Source organism: Mustela putorius, unplaced genomic scaffold (genome assembly GCF_011764305.1).
Source record: "Mustela putorius furo isolate JIRA1106 unplaced genomic scaffold, ASM1176430v1.1 tig00000382_pilon_pilon_pilon, whole genome shotgun sequence".
NCBI lineage: Eukaryota > Metazoa > Chordata > Mammalia > Carnivora > Mustelidae > Mustela > Mustela putorius.
Window position 1 is genome coordinate 5,004,858 of NW_025421367.1, and position 20,773 is coordinate 5,025,630.

Consider the following 20,773-nt stretch of genomic DNA (forward strand, 5'->3'; position numbering starts at 1 on the left):
TTTCCTTTATATTTGGCACATAACAATTATAAGCTGCTTTATGATCTTGAAATGTAGCTGCTTACCAAAAGTCTGGTAAAGTCTGGTTTTAAATGGGAAATAAGTATTGGATATTTAGACACCCAAGTGATAAAACAGAAACTTGTTTTTTACTTATCTTGTGAATTTCTAACAGATTCCTTTTTTTCTAAAATCATGCCTGCCAACCTTACCTCATTGAGAAGTATGTGAGCACATGTTGAAAGCTGGAAATCCCTATGTAATGAAAAATATTTTTAACTTTTTAAAAATGAAAGTTCATATTTAATTAGTGTGATACATGTACCACTTAAATTACTCTATATGTTGACATAATTAAAAGTTTCTTCTTGATCTACTCTCAGAGAAATCTACTGATGGAAGCCTCTGTTTCTATTCTCTCTCTTTTAAAATTCAATGCTTATGTATGTCTATATCTTATCTATAGCTATATTTATATCTATATATATATCAGGGTATATATCCATGGCTATATTTACAGAGAATGTATAGGAGAGAAATTTAACAATGAAGCTTGTATCAGTGGGCACAAAGAATATAGTGTCATCTGGAAATATTCCCTCCAATCCAAGTTTCCATATTTTAGCCAATGGCTTTTTTTCAAGCAGGACTTTTTAAGGATAGCAGTCTCTGGTCTGCTATTAACTCTTTACTACACAAAACCCAAATGTATTAAACTATTTAGATTCTCAGGTGGTATTAAAACTTTTTGTTTCCCTTAGGGTATTAATGTGCTTTAGCAGTTGAATTTACACACTAATTGAGAGCAGTTAACTTCAAGGTTTCTTTGGGTCAACTAAATATTTATGTCTATAAATTTTAAATTATTGCAAAATAAAGGAGGGTTGATTTTCATTGCAATAGAGAAATTGTATCCAAGATGTTATTTCTACATATGGTGACTCTCATTCATTTTTGGTAATTTTTATTTAATTTCAATTTAAAATATGAGGTTCTCTGACTTTATTTCTCAAACTTGGGAGAAAATACAAACTGAGGTATATATAGTCCTATGCAGTGATTTTGTTTTCCTAAATGTGGGAAGTAAAGAAGGAAGAAATGCATATGTTCTTAATTTTTTAAATTATTTTTTTACAGTGTAATATTATTTTTATTTATTTATTTATTTATTTTATTATGTTCAATTAGCTGCTGTATAGTGTATCAATTTTTTAAAAATATTTTATTTATTTATTTGATACACAGAGAGATCACAAGTAGGCAGAGAGGCAGGCAGAGGGTGGGAGGGGGAAGCAGGCTCCCCGCCGAGCAGAAAGCCCGATGCAGAGCTCGATCCCAGGACCCTGGGATCATGACCTGAGCCGAAGGCAGAGGCTTAACCCACTGAGCCACCCAGGTGGTAATAATCAATACATCATTAGTTTTTGATGTAGTGTTCAATGATTCATTAGTGTCGTATGTTCTTAATTTAAATCAATTGTGCCAATATTGGGTTACTGATATTTGATCTTCAACCACTCTATCTCCTTCAAATCTTTCATTACAGTGACCCGGAGTGATCATTTTAAAACACAAATCTGATCATATCATGCTTATCCTGATACTGTTCAGTCACTTATGTTTCTCCAAGTTCTATTGTGTTTTGCCCACGTCAGTCCTTCTGTCTGAAATTCTTTGCACTTCTCTTATCTATCTCGCTTCTACTTATTCTTCAGGTTTCAGCCCATATATTACTTCTTTAATATTTTTAACTGACCAGGATTGACCCTATTATAATAATAATAAGGCAGCATAGAATCATATACTTTTCTTCCCTGGAAGATGTCACAGTTGAAAAATTGACATTAATTGAAATGATATTGATTAATGTCTGTACTTAACATTAGACTGAAATTTCCATTATAGCCTTAGTGTGTAGCAGACTTCTAGGCCTGTTGTATATATTAAATAAATGATTATTATATGAAAACTTTGGGAAATTTTTATTTGTTCATCCTCTTGGATCGTTAGAATTGAGGTAGGGATCTAATTCCTACATAGGAAATTTGGGATATTATAGAATGGCAAGTAAGCCATAGATCAAACAAGACCAAACGACGACAAACTTGTGCCATATTTAAGTCTTTAATATGGAGGGGTGTTATGCTCACTTTACAGAGTAAGAATGGATCCCTACTTAAAATTTGGTTCAGATGCTGAGACTAGTGATGCTATCATGCTCCAAGAATGTATGAGAAGACTTAATACTCATATAGTGAGGTTTTCTGGGGAGAGGACAGCATATTCCTAAGCAGGTCCACACAGACCACCACCCAATGGACCTATATGTTACACAGGATATCAGTCTTTGTCCTGAACCCTCTAAAGAAAGGGCAACTCCTGGTTAAAACATACATCCTGAGCCTAGCAACAGTGGTGGTATATTTTGGAATCAAGACACATGATTTAATCTGAGACACACAGATAAGTCTTGGCCAAGACACATGACCCAGGGCCACTTTAAGGAAGACCCCAACCACATACTCCAGTCCCTAGATCCCAAATAATGAAACTTCCAACATAGGTCAGTTAAATTCTAACAGAAGCTTAGTAGAACTCAGCAAATGTAGCACAAAATAGCACAGCTCAAATCACAAGTAGGTCAGCAGGCAGAAGCTCAAAGTGCATGCTCTCTAACAGGCAGAAGAGTCAGTCAGCAAGCCAAAGCAAGAGAAGAAAGACACCCAGCAGTGTAGGTTATCATCTAGACATGCCTACTGTGCCAATTGTTATGGTCACCCTACAGAGGAGAGATGGGTATCCCACCCAAATTTTACTTCATATATTGGTACTGTTGATACTATACATGCACCAAGAGAGTACGACAAGGCTAGTTATTCATGTGATGAGACTTTCTGGGGGGGAAAGCAGACAAGTTCCTAAGCAGGTCCAAAAATGGGTTGAGAAAACAGGGAAGAAGACTGGGTTGGTGTTTTATTGTGGTTAGTGGTGGGGCTTGGATGAGCATTCCTGTGTACATGGCTCACAGCTTAGAGGTTTTGAACTTCTTTATGTCACCAAAAGAGGGAGCATCTGAGCTTTCTAACCAGCTTCCCCAGTCAGGTGTGGGGCAGAAGGGAAGGGGCAAAGGGAAAGCGAGAAAGCTGTCAGCTATCAAACAACAAAAATGGTATCTGACTCTATATTACAAGAGGGTGGGAAAGAGCTGCATGTATATTTCTGAGAGGCCTATTTTGGTGTTTAAAATATGTCTGTTGATAGGAAATGTTGGGGATATTATTTTATGTAAATGATCCTTTTATATGTGTTAAAAACCATGCCTGAGAAAACCTTTCTTGCTTTCTTTTTAAATTCTCAAATTACATAATTTGATGTAAAGATTTACTGTAATACTGATTAACTAAGTCAATTATTGGCCTTGCAGACTTCGATTACCATTTTATGAGTCCAGTTCAAACTTGTGAATTCTGTCTGAATTTTATTTTGTTATCATACAGAATTCATGTAGGAAGTCAGTCAACTAGAATAGGCATGAGTAAATAAACTTCTCATTTGGACAGTCATTACAATTCATGATTTATATATGGCCACAATATGTAAATAGTTATTTAAAAAGATCCAATGTAAAACTGAACCTCTAGGCCCATTTAATGAGAAATCTCATTAAAGTGGTCTCTTTTTCAATTTCAGTTATGTGGGTTGAGCTTGGTCAGCTCTGGCCTTGTAGTTTTTTTTTTTTTTTTTTAAGATTTTATTTATTTATTTGACACAGAGAGAGAGAGACCATAAGTAGGCAGAGGGGCAGGCAGAGGGAGAGGGAGAAGGAGACTCCCCACTGAGCAGGGAGCCCAATACAGGGCTCTATCTCAGGACCTTGGGATCATGACCCCAGGTGAAGGCAGAAGCTTAACAGATTGAACCACCCAGGCACCCCTTGCCTTGCAGTTTTAAGTTGTGGTTTGGTATCATTCTTCCAGAAGTTGACCATTGGCATGGATCTTCCACTATACAACACTTAACTTGTTTTTAAAATTATCTGAATGGATAGAATGTAAATTCAGTGAAGGAAAGAAAAAATTTTTTGTTTGGTTCATTGCTATACCCTCTGAGCAATGTAATACTAGCTACTGAAGAAACATTTGTAGTTGAGTTCCTTGACAAGAAGTACTTTTTAACTTTTTGATAATTAAAAAGTTAATTATAATTTTGCTAAGTTATAAGCCTAATTTCAGTTTCAGAATTTTGGTGTTCCTTGAACAGAGTACCATGTTGTTTGTTTAAATTTAAATATATTAAGATAAGTAATTAGAAACAGAAATCCACTGGAATCTCTAGAAGGAATAATACGCAAAGCAATTTGTTAAGCTTATAGAAGTATGCATATTATTTATGTTTATTTGATACATTTGATTTTAAGGATATAGAAATTTCATATGAGCCCAATGACAGTATGTATATTATAGTCAGTTTTCTAGGGAACTAGATAGGTAAGATTCTTATTTTAGATTCTCTTTCTTTTTCAGGGAACTACATTATCTTCTTCTTTCTCTTAGTTTCCTTTTTTTTTTTCATATTACTGGAAATACTGTGAGGGAGGGGATAAGAATAAGGAGTATGGATTCAGATTGTGAAGGGTGAATTCTAGTTTTATGTAAATATGTGACTTTGGGCAAGTTACTTACCTCCTCTGTAACTCAATTTTTTTAACCTAGAAAATGTGACTAACAAGAGTAGTATCTATCTCATAAGGTTATTGTGAGATTAAATGAGATAATGTATGTAAAGCATTGAGCATAATCCTGGGCACATAGGTAAGTGCTTAAAAAGTGTTAGCGTTTATTACATTTTAGTAATGACTAAAATGTATCATTATAGTAACATGTGCTCATCATGGCTTTCTTCTTGTACCTCCACAGTCTCATTTTAAAACACAATTTATTCCTTCACTTAATTTATAGTCTCTTAGTTTTTTAATTTGAAATTTCCAAGAAAAATACAAGGATGTCCTGGATCACAATTTTGGGCCAGATCACAGAGATTATAGCTTTCTGTCCTAGGTTAGCCCAGTCTAATCAGTTGTGTTGGAGTGGGGTATGGATCAAAAGGTATAAAACGTAGCTTCTTAGATGGTGGGCCTATGGACCAACATATCTAGTTTAGTAACACATAAGGAACTGTACATATCTACAAATACCAGGTGTATGTACTGCTGACCTCAAATAATTGCCTAGATCTACAATAAAATAACATGTAATATCAATGTAACTATTCCATTAATAGAAATTGCTTAGGATTAGTCAATGATGTGAAATCTATACAATTGGTTTGCTTAAAAAATTGTGTTGGCTTATATGTTTTCCCTGCATTTGGAAATAATCTAGTTATTTTATTTTATTAAGATTCTATTTATTTATTTGAGAGAGAAAGAGAGACATGCCCTGAGCCATGTACACAGAAACCCTCATCCCAGCCCCACCACTAACCACAATAAAATACAAACTCAGTCTTCTTTACCTGTTTTCTCAACCCATTTTTGGACCTGCTTAGGACTTGTCTGCTCTCCTGCAGAAAGAGAGACAGCATGGGTGGGGAGGGGAAGAGGGAGCAGGACAAGCAGACTCCCCACTGAGAAGGGAGCCCAAGATCATGGCCTGAGCCAAAGGCAGACACTTAACCAAAACTGAGCCATTCAGTTGCCCCTAAGCCATTTTATTTTTAAAGTATTTCAAAATCAAAATAATGTTTATGTTAGTAGAGGTTATTTTAAACTTAGCTGGAAATATATTTTATTTTCCAAAATGAATTTATTGACACAAAGATTTTAACAAACAGAAAGCAAAACTGAAAAGACATTAATAGTGGCTTAAATAAAGAGGCTGGGAATATGTTAGAAATGCTTGGCCAGTCAGGCTAATGTTGTCTTTAACTACTGGATATGCAATAAAATGCATTTCTGGGACAGTTTTACTCTGTTTGCACTTTGCTGCTGAACATTTCTATGTATTTGTAGCTTAGTCTAATAGCCCTTAGCACCAGGGCTAACTATATTGAATATAAAATCTTCTCAGGGGAGGTAAAGAGTATCCTCTCCTGTACTTTTTTAGGTTTATCCATCTAAATAACATAAGATTGGTCTTAATTATCCAGTCTAGATATCTACATTTAAAAAAGAAAACCTTAAAGTTTTCTTTAACTCAGAATGTTATGAAGATGACAGAATTCCTTGAAAATGTCAAACCAGTTTCCCTAAGAGATCAACATACAGTTGAATAATAAGGGAGTAATGGGTTCCAGTGGTAATTTTCAGTTTTTGCCCACTAAGAAACTAGTGCTAATCTGTAACAATTAACTGAGGAAAGTTTCTGTATGGGTTCTAAGTGGACCTTTTCTAGGTACTATGTGTTTGTTTTTTTCTTTTAAGATTTTATTTATTTGACAGAGAAAGAGATCACAAGTAGGCAGAGCAGCAGGCAGAGAGAGAGGAGGGGAAGCAGGCTCCCCATCAAGCAGAGAGCCCTATGTGGGGCTCCATCCCAGGACCCTGAGATCATGACCTGAGCCGAAGACAGAGGCTTTAACCCACGGAGCCACCCATGGCATGGTTTTTGTTCTGTGAAATCTCTACTCTGCAAAGATCTCTTTTTCTTGCTTTTAGTAGGTTAAGCAGAAAGGAATTTAGTAAAAGGGCTCACAGATCTTCTGGATGGCTGTAAGACCAGTCCAGAGCTAAGGGTGAGAAGGCATAGGGAGGAGCCTAAAGAAAGGAACGATTCTGGACTCTGGTGCTTCTGGATACCTGCCACCACTGCCTTCTCCCATTATTCATTGCTGCCAAGCACTGTTCTCCGGCCGATCTAGAGCTTTGAATTACTTCCTCAGGAGAAATCTTGGAGAGTCACATCAGATCAACTGTGCTTAGGTTTTTGGCCACATTCTCTCTAATAAGAATCAAAGAAAAGAAATAGCTTTTCTCCATGCACTGCAGTTGGAAAAGGGTAGATCCTGAGTCCCACCTATTTTGGGATTCCTCATAGTGTGAAAAGTTTTTTCTTAATGGTTTGCTAATGCTATAGGTGTAAGCTGTACCTTATTATGAAGTTGTAGTTTTTGTTTAGGCATCAAAGAAAGACCCATACCTTGTTTGGTTAAAGCTTGGTGTTTGAATGCTGTGTTTTCCTTATCAACTCACCCTTTTAATGGCTTTAATGCTGTAGTTAAGCTTATTAAACCTGGAAGCTGCCTTCCGTCTTCTAAGAACAGTAGATATTTTTTGTAAGAGCAGTAGATATTTTTCTTTCCCACCAAACACATTTTTTCTCTTTGGAATGACACATGAAAAATATGGGAATTGATTGTAAATAGAGTAAAAATAAACTCATATGTTGGTGTATTTTGTCTTTTCATTTCTTGTCATGAGGAATCAGTGGCAAACTAAATCTTACTGAAGTAGAGCTACTCTTCAACATACAGAATTTAGCAACTAAAAACTGATAAGAAGTTGACTACAGAGGGTGCTACAGCCAGAAAATTTTGTTACTATTTTTCCTTAAAAGTAGTTTCATCAATCATATAGAGTCTTGTAGTTTGGCTTGCATTAGGCCTAGAGCTTCACAAAGTGTACATTCATGGTAGACTTGATCAATTGCTCATCCTCAGGGCCCTACACAAGGGTAGGCACATAAATAATACCCAATAAATACTTTTTCATTGAATAATGAATAAAAAATTTTCAACATATGAATAGCCATATTAATATTGAGCTCATGTATTGAAATATGGATTTATTTTTTAAAGATTTTATTTATTTATTTGACAGAGATCACAAGTAGGCGGGGTGGGGGGAGCAGGCTCCCTGCTGAGCAGAGAGCCCAATATGGGGCTCCATCCCAGGGTCCTGAGATCATGACCTGAGTTGAAGGCAGAGGCTTTAACCCACTGAGCCACCCAGGCACCCCGAAATATAGATTTCTATACTCTGGATATAAGCCACTAAGGAAGCTTACCCTAGGAGGTTGGGGGGTGAGATGGTAAGGTAGAACTTAAGTGTCCCTTCCCGGAGGGGGTGGATATCAACATAAATTATTTGGAACACATTGGTAGAGAGATTTGTCATTTATTTACTTACTTATTTGTTTGTTTGTTTATATCAATATGGACTTGTGTATTTATTTTATACTTTAGGTTATAACAAAGTGCTACATTATTTATGTAGTTGCTGAAATTGTTCCACATTTGGTCACTGGAGGCTCTTTCACATTGGCTCTTATGTCCCTTTGGCATGCCCTTATTCATAGTATTCTCAGTTATGATATGTCTCCTGGCTTTCAGGTTTCTAAGCACCAGCTAGTGCATCGCATTCCAGGTCATCACCTGTGGAAGTTATAGCAATTGTTCCACTAGTACATGCTAGGTCTTATTACTAGTGATGGGATCGTCCTTACCAGCCAAATTATCTAAATCCCAATTGCATCTTAAAGTGGGCTTCCCAGAAGCCCACTAGGATGGATTCCCTGGGAAACATGTTCTGAGCCAGAGTGATGCTTTGGGGAGTGCTTTTAGAAAAACACCTAGAGGAGGTAGGAAAATCAGCCTGGGCAGAAGGTGAAGCCAGACTGTAATGCATTTGCAACAGAGGCTTCAGCTAATCCCACAGGTATATTATCTGTGAGGTTGGAGTGACCCTACAGAGATGTCTTAAGACAAAGGGTAGGTGTGTGTGGGAGTTTAAGGGGTTGGTACTCCACATTCACTGGGAAAGGGTTGTAACCTTGGGGACAGAAGCTCCCTTTAACAGTGGGCCATTCGTGGGAAGAGGCTCAGCTGTGTACTGTGGGCAAGCAAAACTCCAAGCACCTGGAGAAATGAGTGACTCAGTCCTGAAGGGAGAATCTGGAGTTAATGACACAGCATCCACTGCAAATGAAAAATGTGCCTGTTTTATTCCTTATAAATATGCTTGGTTACTGCAATTTCTGTACTGTGCCATCCAATATGGCTTTTTCCTCCTACACTTTGAGCTTTTCCTTTCAATCCACTGACCTGTAAAAGCCAGTGACATGCTTAATGGCATTTTCTCATAGCAGTTTCTTAGGATTTATACCTTCGTACTCCTCCTGTTTAGTTTGATTCTGACCCATAAACACTTTTCAATTTTCCCCGTTTGGCTCCAAACTGGATTTTTCACTTTTCTACATTTTTCCTTGGAGTTTGAAGCCTGACTGTAGAAATTAATTGACATTTCCCAGTTCCTTTCCACTAAGTGGACTTTGTCCCAGCTGGGCTAGCAGAAGTCTGCTTTCAACTTGAGGAAAGGGAGAGCTTTCCTAAATACGTTCATTGGAGAGGAAAGTGATACAACAAAACAAAACAAACAAACAAAAAAAACAAACCATGTTAATCTTTAGGCATGTTCAAGTCATTCCTTCAAAATTTCCTATGTTGTGAGACAACTTAAGACACCATTGCATCTACTGACCATATTTAAATTTTATAGAGAGCCTAGAGATAAGGACAGAAATTAATTAAATAAACAAAAAGGGACGTTTGCCCTGATCCAAATGCCAAAATGCTAGATACAAATACCACAACAAATATATTAAACTGAGTATATCACTAGAAGAAACCTTAAACACTGTGTTTATTGTTAAGAAATACTTGTAAAATTTTGAACTAGCTTTTCTAACTCTAAACACAAATGGAGTTGTGTGTGTGTGTGTGTATACATATTCATATGTATCCTTCTAAATGCCAACCAGTTAATTATGTAATAAATGTACATAAAAGGAGAAAAGTAAATGTTTCCTTTTAAGGCATTCATGGCATCCATCACTGCCCTTCTTTCCTACCTGTAGTCTGTGTACTTATCAAAATGTAAAGGCTCTTCTACCACTGTCAAAAAAAAAGACAGACATGATTTATGATTCTTACATTATTTTGAAATCATGTTACTCCTTTACTCCTTTAATAGCTTTATATTTCTCACATGGTTCAGTTAAAAAAAATAGAGGTCAAAATTGAACAGAGGTTCAATTCAAAACACAGAGACTAGTATACTGTTAGCTTTTATTTGTTTTTACTGTGAATGAAGCATTTGGCATGAGTAGCTTTTATAAGTAAGTGACGGCTAAATACAGGTTAGCCTTCTAATGGCTTTACTTGAACTTAGTATTTGTTGTTGTGACATTTCAACCAATCATGAAATGTCATGGATGAAATTAAACCAAACTAAATTTATATGACACAACATTTTATTTCATCATGGGCCATATTAAAATGACTTTTGATTTGTTTAAATATTATTTATTTATTTGTTTATTTGACAGACAGATCACAAGTAGGCAGAGAGGCAGGCAGAGAGAGAGGAGGAAGCAGGCTCCCCACCGAGCAGAGAGCCCAATGTGGGGCTTGATCCCAGGACCCCCAGAGTGTGACCCAAGCTGAAGGCAGAGGCTTTAACCCACTGAGCCACCCAGGGGTCCCTGCTTATATATCTTTTTACATGTAGTTTTATTACTGACATTTATGTAGGGCATGTTTTAAAGTGGGCTTTTAAATGCAACACAGTATATCATAATTTACTTAGATTGGATATGGGTAAATTTTCTAAACATAAGCTTTGCAGAAACATGCAGTTTTATGTTGTAAGATTAGGTAATATGTTGTAATTCATATATATATATTTCTGGAAAAGAAAATACTAAAACAATTAATTATAAACACTAAAAAAACCCTTCATCTGTAGATGGTTTTTGATAGATGTTTCCTTCTCCTTACTCCGTTCCATAACCTATAATTTGCTTTGGTTTACATTGGCAGGTACTTAAAACCATTTCAATATAAGAATATGAATATTCTACTTAAAGAATACACCTTTTTTCCTATGACATACTTAATTACATTAAGAAAAAAACTTCAAATTATCTATTAATTTGGTTGTTATTAAATCATATTCCTCTAAAAAGGTTTAGTTACTTGATTAAAATTGCTACAGTTTTTTTTAACAACCTCAAAACAGTAAGACACATTTCTATGTTTCTTAAAATATTAGACATATTATTTCTACAAGAAATATTCTTTTAAAATATCTTCTGTACTTAGGCTGAAAGAATAAGGGAACATTTAATTTTATGTGAATTTACGGCTATTCTTTCTGCTTGAAACATTGGGATTGTACTGAGTTAGTGTTGGCAATGTCCCAAATATCCACTTTTTATTTCTTCATTCGATGAAGTTTTGGCTAAATTAAAACTTTAAAAAGACTTGACTGTGCAAGATAGCATGTAGTCACGTCTGCAGAAGGAAAGGGCTAGTTGGATAGATCTGCCTCCCAAACTAGGAGGTGGAAAGAAACCATGAGGGAGACAATGAGAAAGACTCCAGGTAGCAGGAAGAAGACGGATGTGGAGGGGACTGAGAGAGGTGTAGATGAAAAGGAAGGGCTGTACACCTTGTCTCGGGGGTGTGTGTGGCGATGAATCCGTCCCTGCAAAAAGAGCTAGCTGGAACCCCTGTGGAAAGCTGCCTCCGTTTTCATCCTCCCTTTTACTTATCTCTACTTCAGAGTTTATGGTTAATTATTTTTAGACATCATTTCCCACTTGCCCTCTTCACTCCCATTCTGTTGCTAAGTGACTGGAAGATAGAGTGACCTCTGAATTCATTCTTCTCATTATATTGTTAGATTTTTTTCCACATCACTCAAGGGACCAAGTTGATTGTGTAAGTTCAACACCCTTCCAGTGTTCAAGTTGACATTTCACCTAATGAATAGCCCCCCTTGGCCTCGTTATTCTGGGGATGCATGATTAAAGCAATAATGCTACTTGTTTAGTGGAATTAAGATTTCATTTTGCCTTTTGAATTAATTGCCCAAGGCTTTATTTCTTTTTTCTTGCTTAAGGCATATTATTATGCCCATCTGTGTTAAAATAAATATATTTTTAAACATCCATCCTTAGAAAAATTAAAAAAGTTACTTTAATGGCAAAATTTTAACCCTGAGGATTTAAAAATAAACATGTATATGTACAATATTTTAATTTTATGGGAGTTCTATAAAGGCACTGAATTTGGCCTTTTGTTTTTGAATCCTTTAGTATTGTACATGACTTTCCAATATAGCTATCTGACATACAGTGGAAACTAACTATATGTATATTTTTCATTGAGTCCCTGTGATGAGAATTTGAAATTTTTTGAAATGAGGTTAATATTAAAAATGGTTTCACATATTATAAGGAATTCTTACTAAAAATCAAAATGCTTTTGTGTGTAGTACTATTGTTATTTTTACTCTTTGGGACTTTAGTCTCTATATATTTAACCTCTATGACGTGAAATGTTATTTATCTGTCAAGCTGTATATATAAGAAACACATATATAGCACTTATTATGCAAAAGGCACTGTATGCTTTACAAATGTTATCTTGTTAATGTAGAATCAGTGAGGAAAATATCTTCTTTTCTCTCTGGCAACAATTTGGAAAAGTGCATGTGTAATCCATACACAAACACACACAAACCTAGAAATGATTACAGATGTCTGGAACATGAAAAGGCTGAACATGACACTCTGATGGTGGTACAGAGGGTTTTGCACAGTAACTAAAGGGATGAATTTTATACTTTTTGATATTTAAATAGCAAAATGCCTTGAGAAATGTTGAAGAAAAAGATGTAACTAGGCAGAGATAGTGGTTAATATACCTCACGTGGATAAGATACTTGTGTTTGATGGTGAGATCTAAACAGGTGGTATCTGTTAAAACCATTAGAACCAATTTAAGCAATATTTTACTAATTTTTCAAATGAAAAGATGTTGAAAAAATCATGTTTCTCTGTATTAATGTAATTCTGTGCAGGATATTTTAGAAAAAGAAGTTAAATATTTGTGTCTTGGTTGAGGCCTTATATGTATGAATTTTAGGTACAATTTGGGAAAAAAATCAATTCCTGAGAGGCCATTTCTAATATATTTAAAATGTTTCTTGGTCAGTGTTTTTGAGAAATTTAATCTTTGTTTACTGCGTAGCATTTGGGAGATTTGGATTTGAATCCTATTGCCGCACTGATGATGTATGAATTTGGAAGATTTCCTAGCCATTTATCATTAGGCCTTAAGTTTTTTATCTATGAAAAGAAGTTGCTTAGACATTTGCTAAGTTTTCTTTTAACTAAAAAGGGAAGTTGAAAGCTTAGCATCTGTTATTTTACAATATGCTGTAATAGCATTTTAAAAATAAGATTTTATTTATTTATTTGTCAGAGAGAGAAAGAGAGAGAGAGAGCACAAGCAAGGGGAGCGGTAGGCAAAGGGAGAAGCAGACTTCCCCAGAGCAAGGAGCCAATTTAGGGTTCAGTCCCAGAACTTTGGGATCGTGACCTGACCTGAAGGCAGACACTTAATGACTGAGCCACCCAGGTACCCTGTAAGAGCATTTTTTAATTAAAAAGATGCAGTCTTCACTATAAAACTGAAAAATACATAAAAGCACAAGTACTGGGGCACCTGGGTGGCTCAGTGGGTTAAAGCCTCTGCCTTCAGCTCAGGTCATGATCCCAGGGTCCTGGGATTGAGCCCCGCATCGGGCTCTCTGCTCAACAGGGCTCTCTGCTCAACAGGGCCTCCTCTCTCTGGGCCTGCCTCTCTGCCTACTTGTGATCTCTGTTTGTCAAATAAATAAATAAAATCTTAAATAAAAAAGCACAAGTATTAAATATAATACTTAAGTATGTACATTTAAGTACATTAAGTATGTACATTTTTCTATCTCTATAGAACTATATTCATACCTTATTTTAAAAAAAAGATTGGGGGACATATTGTACACATTTTTGTTATGTTTTTTCACTTGACAATGTATTGTGAATATTTATACATATTATGATTTATAAATGGATAAGTGGAATTTTTTTTTTTTAAGATTTTTATTTATTTGATAGACAGAGATCACAAGTAGGCAGAGAGGCAGGCAGAGAGAGAGGAGGAAGCAGGGTCCTTGATGAGCAGAGAACCTGATTCGGGGCTTGATTCCATGACACTGGGATCATGACCTGAGCCAAAGGCAGAGGCTTCAACCCACTGAGCCACCCAGGTGCCCCGAATTACGTTATTTTTAAAAATACTTTTATTAGAGGAACCTGAGTGGCTCAGTCAGTTAAGTCAAACTCTTGGTTTCATGATCCCAAGTCCTTAAATTGAGCCCCATGTTGGGCTCTGCACTGGGTGTGGAGCCTGCTTAAGATTCTTTCTCTCCCCCTCTCCCCCTGTCCCTGCCTGCTCTGCCCCTCTTAAAACAAAATTACTTTTGTTAATCCATTTTTATTAAACATTTAGTTTTTCAGTTATTTTACTATGAATAATGCTATAGTTGACATTCTTATATATTAATCTGTATAGATACTTGATTTTATCTTTAGCATAAGTTCTTAGGTATGGGATTCTTTAAATATTAGGCATTTTTAAGCAATTGAATATCTTGTTATCATACTACCTCCAAAGTTTGTATCAATTTTAATTTGCAACATCTAATAATTCAAGAAATGTTTATTTGGTCCCTATTTTATATTGGACAGACATGAATGAAGTGAGGTATTGAGAGAAATAGAGGTCTGGGAAGAGAAGAGCAGGGTTGGTCTGTTCTGCATTGAATATTAGTCATCAAGATACTTCAAGAATTTGAGAAGTAGAGCAATATTTTGTTCTTTTATTTCTTTGCTATTAAGCAGGAAAAAAAAATTTTTAAAGTTACTTTGATGGCAGTTTTGTATTGGGACTATTTTGTTCTGTTGACTACCTTGCTTGGCTTCTTGTCCCTCTTTGATGAAGGGAGAAAGTGAACGGTAATGTTAATTACTTCTCCATTTGGTTTCAAATCATAGGATGTTTTTGCTATCAAAATTAGATGACTTTACTTTCCATTATATATTGGTAATAAGCTGATTTTTTTTAATGCTTTAGTGTTCTCTTTTATTGTTCTTGTGTTCGCTCTGTTCTGTGTTTTCTTTTTTTTTATGGTTCTGTTTTGTGTTTTAAAGTGCATTTCTAATGTGCCACTTTTCCTACTTTAATACTTTTATACTCAGTTCAATTGTTCTTTTATGGGGATTCTGACACTTATCTCTAGTTGCTTTTAAGATTTTATCACTGTGTTGGTTGCTCTTTGTAATATTTTTAGGTGTGGATTTATTCTTATCTATCCTGCTAAGAACTTCATTATGGTTTTCAGCTATTTAGGAGATTTAATTGTCATTATCAATTCAAACATTGTCCCTTGCCCATTCTGTTTAATTTGCTTTATTGCTTCTGAAACCCCTGTTGTATTTATTCTGGACCTTGTTATTCTATTGCCTATATCTCCCAATCTTTTATATTTTCCATCTCTTTATTAGTATGTGATAAATTCTTATAAATTTCTTTCTAGTTGATTAGCTCGACTGTTTCTCTTTAGCCTGTACAGCCCATTAGGCTTTTAATTATAAAAACTTCTTTTCCCACAACTTCTGTTTAGTTCATTTTATATCTGTCAATTTTTCTTTTTATCATAGTGGTAGTCCATTTCTTATGGCACTTGTCTCCTATTCTGATTCTTTAATTATTTCGCTTACTTCTACTTATGGTCTTTCCAATTGTTTTTCATCATATAAAGTTCTTGTGTGGTAATACTTCTTTTATAGTATCTGATGATTCTCCCTTGTGGTATTTGCTTTCCTTGTGATATTTCTGGACATTAGTGATTTATCTTTTGATTTCTTCTTTCATTTCTGGTACCTGGTTACTTCCAGTAGTGTTCTGGTAGATGTTTAATCACCAGGTCACTGAAGAAAGCTTGTTGGTTTGTAGCATTTGCCAGTTTCTATGGTATAAATATTCTCACCAAAGCCAATTCTAAACTACTGAAGTGGTGTCTTCAAGCTTGGAGTTGGGAAAAGCTGTGCTGATTGTGGGAGCCAACTTCAGAACACCACTGGCAATTTTCCTCCTCTAATGTAAATTCAACTGTGCAGTAACTACTTTTTGTTACAGTTTACCCAGCTCATCTGTAGTTTTGTCATGTAAGAGTTTCTATGTTAGCTAAGCCTGGCTAAGCTAACATAGAAAGCTAAGATGTGGAGCATTTTTTCATGTGTCTGTTGGCCATCTGGATGTCTTCTTTGCAGAAATGTCTGTTCATGTCCTCTGCCCATTTCTTGATTGGATTATTTGTTCTTTGGGTGTTGAGTTTGATAAGCTCCTTAGAGATTTTGAATACTAGCCCTTTATCTGATATGTCACTTGCAAATATCTTCTCCCATTCTGTCAGTTGTCTTTTGGTTTTGTTAAATGTTTCCTTTGCTGTGCAAAAGCTTTTGATCTTGATGAAGTCCCAATAGTTCATTTTTGCCCTTGCTTCCCTTGCCTTTGGTGATGTTCCTAGGAAGAAGTTGCTGTGGTTGAGGTTGAAGAGGTTGCTGCCTGTGTTCTCCTCAAGGATTTTGATGGATTCCTTTCTCACATTGAGGTCTTACATCTGTTTTGAGTCTAGTTTCATGTGTGGTGTAAGTAAATGGTTTGTTCTTTCTTTTATTAATGTGTTGTATCACATTGATTGATTTGCGGATGTTGAACCAACCTTGTAGCCCTGGAATAAATCCTACTTGTTGTGGTGAATAATCCTTTTAATGTACTGTTGGATCCTATTGGCTAGTATTCTGGTGAGAATTTTTGCATCTGTGTTCATCAAGGATATTGCTCTGTAATTCTCTTTTTTGATGGGATCTTTGTCTGGTTTTGGGATCAAGGTGAAGCTGGCCTCATAAAATGAGTTTGGAAGTTTTCCTTCCACTTCTATTTTTTGGAACAGTTTCATGAGAATTGGAATTAATTCTTCCTGCGATGTTTGGTAAATTCCCTTGGGAAGCCGTCTGGCCCTGGGCTCTTGTTTGTTAAAGATTTTTTGATAACTGCTTCAATCTCCTTACTGGTTATGGGTCTGTTCAGGTTTTCTATTTCTTCCTGGTTCAGTTGTGGTAGTTTATTTGTCTCTAGGAATGCATCCTTTTTTTCCCAATTGTCAAATTTGCTGGCCTAGAGTTGCTCATAATATGTTCTTAAAATTGTTTGTATTTCCTTGGTGTTGGTTGTGATCTCTCCTCTTTCATTCATGATTTTATTTATTTGGGTCCTTTCTCTTTTCTTTTTGATAAGTCTGGCCAGGGGTTTATCAATCCTATTAATTCTTTCAAAGAACAAGTACTAGTTTTGTTGATTTGTTCTATTGGTTTTTTTTGTTTGTTTGTTTCTATTTCATTGATTTCTGCTCTTATCTTTATGATTTCTCTTCTTCTGCTGGATTTAGGCTTTCTTTGTTGTTCTTTCTCCAGCTCCTTTAAGTGTAGAGTTAGCTTGTGTATTTGAGACCTTTCTCATTTCTTGAGGAAGGCTTGTTTCACTGTTTATTTTTCTCTCAGGACTGCTTTGCTGTGTCCCACAGATTTTGAACTGTTGTGTTTTCATTATCATTTGTTTCCATGAATTTTTTCAATTCTTCTTTAACTCTCTGGTTGACCCATTCATTCTTTAGAAGGATGGTCTTTAGTCTCCATGTATTTGGATTCTTTTCAAATTTCCTCTTGTGATTGAGTTCTAGCTTCAGAGCATTGTGGTCTGAAAATATGCAGGGAATGATCCCAATCTTTTGATACTGGTTGAGACCTGATTTAGGACCCAGAATGTGATCTATTCTGGAGAATGTTCCATGTGCACTAGAGAAGAATGTGTATTGTGTTGCTTTGGGATGAAATGTTCTGAATATATTTGTGATGTCCATCTGGTCCAGTGTGTCATTTAAGGCATATATTTCCTTGTTGATCTTTTGCTTGGATGATCTGTCCATTTCAGTGTAGAGAGTATCATTGTATAATTGTCGATGTGTTTCTTTGATTTTGTTATTAATTGGTTTATATAGTTGGCTGCTCCTAAGTTAGGGCCATAGATATTTAAAATTGTTAGACCTTCTTGTTGGACAGACACTTTGAGTATGATATAGTGTCCTTCCTTATTTTTTATTATAGTCTTTGGCTTAAAATCCAATTGATCTGATATAAGGATTGCCACCCCAGCTTTCTTTTGATGTCCATTAGCATGGTAAATGGTTTTCCATCCCCTCACTTTGAATCTGGAGGTGTCTTTGGGTCTAAAATGAGTTTCTTGTAGGCAGCAATCCTGCAGGTTTCTTTTCAAAGAACAAGTACTAGTTTTGTTGATTTGTTCTATTGGTTTTTTTTTGTTTCTATTTCATTGACACCCAGCATATTGATGGGTTTTTTATTTTATCCATTCTGATACCCTGTGTCTTGATTGGGGGCATTTAGCCCATTTACATTGAGGGTAATTATTGAGAGATATGAATTTAGTGCCATTGTATTGCCTGTAAGGTGACTATTACTGTATATTGTCTCTGTTCCTTTCTGGTCTACTACTTTTAGGTTCTCTCTTTGCTCTTTGCTTAGAGGACCTCTTTCAATATTTCCTGTAGAGCTGGTTCTTTCAATTTTTGTTCTTTCAATTTTTGTTTATCCTGGAAGCTTTTTATTTCTCCTTCTATTTTCAATGATAGGCTAGCTGGATATGGTATTCTTGGCTGCATGTTTCTCTCATTTAGTGCTCTGAATATATCATGCCAGTTCTTTCTGGCCTGCCAGGTCTCTGTGGATAAATCTGCTGCCAATCTAATATTTTTACCATTGTATGTTACAGACTTCTTGTCCAGGTCTGCTTTTAGGATTTTCTCTTTGTCACTAAAACTTGTAAATTTTACTATTAGATGATGGGGTGTGGACCTATTCTTATTGATTTTGAGGGGGTTTCTCTGCATGTTGCTTGTTCCTTTGCCATATTAGGGAAATTCTCTACAATAATTCTCCCAATATACCTTCTACACCCCTCTCTCTTTCTTCTTCTGGAATCCCAATTATTCTAATATCCTCTTATGCTATCACTTATCTCTATCTCTTGAATTCGTCCCTCGTGGTCCAGTAGTTGTTTGTCTCTCTTTTGCTCAGCTTCTTTATTCTCCATCATTTGGTCTCCCATATCACTAATTTTCTCTTCTGCTCATTTATCCTAGCAGTAAGAGCCTCCATTTTTTATTGCACCTCATTGATAGTTTTTTTTTTTTTTAATTTCAACTTGGTTAGATTTTAGTTCTTTTATTTCTCCAGAAAGGGCTTTTATTTCTCCAGACACAGCTTCTTTAATATATTCCATGTCTTTTTCGAGCCCGGCTAGCACCTTGAGCATCGTCATTCTGAACTGTAGATCTGACCTATTACCAATGTCCGTATTGAGTAGGTCCCTAGCCTTCGGTACTGCCTCTTGTTCTTTTCTTTTGTGGTGAGTTTTTCTGCTGTGTCATTTTATCCAGATAAGAATATATGAAGGAGCAAATAAAATACTAAACGGGTGGCAACAACCCCAGGAAAATGTGCTTTAACCAAATCAGAAGAGACCCCAAATCATAGGGGGAAAGAGGGGGCAAAAAGAAGTTTAGGGAAAAAAAATAAAAAAGAAAAAGAAAACAAATAAAGAAAAAATTAAAAACAAATGTATGTGTATATATATATATATATATATATTAGACTGGTGACTAGAACAGGGCCATCCACTTAATTTTGGGAGTATTTTGGTCTGTTAGTGGAAACTACCTCCCAAAATTTTATTTTATTTTATTTTATTTTTAATGATTATTTATTTATTTATTTGAGAGAGAGAGAGAGAGCAAGCACAGGCAGACAGAGTGGCACGCAGAGGCAGAGGGAGAAGCAATCTCCCTGCCGAGCAAGGAGGCTGATGTGGGACTCAATCCCAGGATGCTGGAATCATGACTGAAAGCAGCTGCTTAACCAACTGAGCCACCTGGACGTCCCTATCTCCCCAAATTATAAGAATGAAAAACATACATAAGGATAAACACAATGAAGGTATGGAATATGACTATAAAGATGAAAAATTTTAAAATATTTCTAAAAAAGGAGTTGTTAAGATAAGTTGGTTGGGAGAATAAAGAAAAAGAAAGTGGAGAGAATTTGCTCAGGCTGGAGACTAGAACAAAGCCCTGTGCTAGATTTAGGGTGTATTTTGATCTATTAGAAGAAGTTGTATCCCAAATTTTTTTAGAAGAAAAAACCCTATGTGTATACAGAAAATAAAGTTAGATACAATAGAGGATAAAATATTTAAAATATGACTATAATAATGAAGGTTCAAAAAAAGGTTCAAAAAAAGGTTCAAAAAATTATTTTTTAATGAAAGGTATTGTTAAGATAAACTAATTAAAAAATGTTAAGAGAGGAAAGGGTAAAAGTTAAAAAATATTTAGCAGAAGAAAAAATAAAATTAAAAAAATTAATTAACTTTGCAAGACAAGAATCATGGGGAGAAAGCCATGAATTCCATGCTTTGCTTTCTCCTTCTCTGGAATTTCACTGTTCTCCTTGGTAAGTGAACTTGGCCATGGCTGGATTTCTTGCTGATCTTCTTGGGGAAGGGTCTGCTGTAGTGATTCTCAAGTGTCTTTGCCCATGTGGAATAGCACCACCCTTACCAGGGGCCAGGCTAAGTAATCTGCTTGGGTTCACTTTCGGGATCTTTTGTTCCCTGAATGCTTTCCGTAGAGTTCTGGAGGACAGAAATGAAAATGGCAGCCTCCCAATCTCTGGCCTGGAGGAGCTGAGAGCTCGGGGCCCCACTCCTCAGTGTGCCCTCAGAGAAAAGTGCTCAATAACTCCCATCT

At 35.8% G+C, this 20,773-nt stretch overlaps 1 protein-coding gene across 17 annotated transcripts in view; it reads left to right on the forward strand.

The window, feature by feature from the left end:
* The window catches only part of MAPK10 (mitogen-activated protein kinase 10), a 588,472-nt gene that overhangs the window by 401,336 nt on the left and 166,363 nt on the right, over positions 1-20,773 (forward strand). For 2 of the 17 annotated variants that reach the window (XR_006606562.1, XM_045079391.1), the window contains exon 1: positions 19,837-19,961. The exons of 12 other annotated variants lie outside the window; for them this stretch is intronic. Coding sequence is in view for 4 of the 5 variants with exons in the window: in XM_045079391.1 (XP_044935326.1) it covers positions 19,956-19,961 (6 nt within the window). In the remaining variant the exon portion in view is untranslated. Of the gene's footprint in view, positions 1-19,836; positions 19,962-20,773 lie in introns of those variants that run through there. 3 more of the 17 variants (XM_045079397.1, XM_045079399.1, XM_045079390.1) reach the window with 3 other exon arrangements.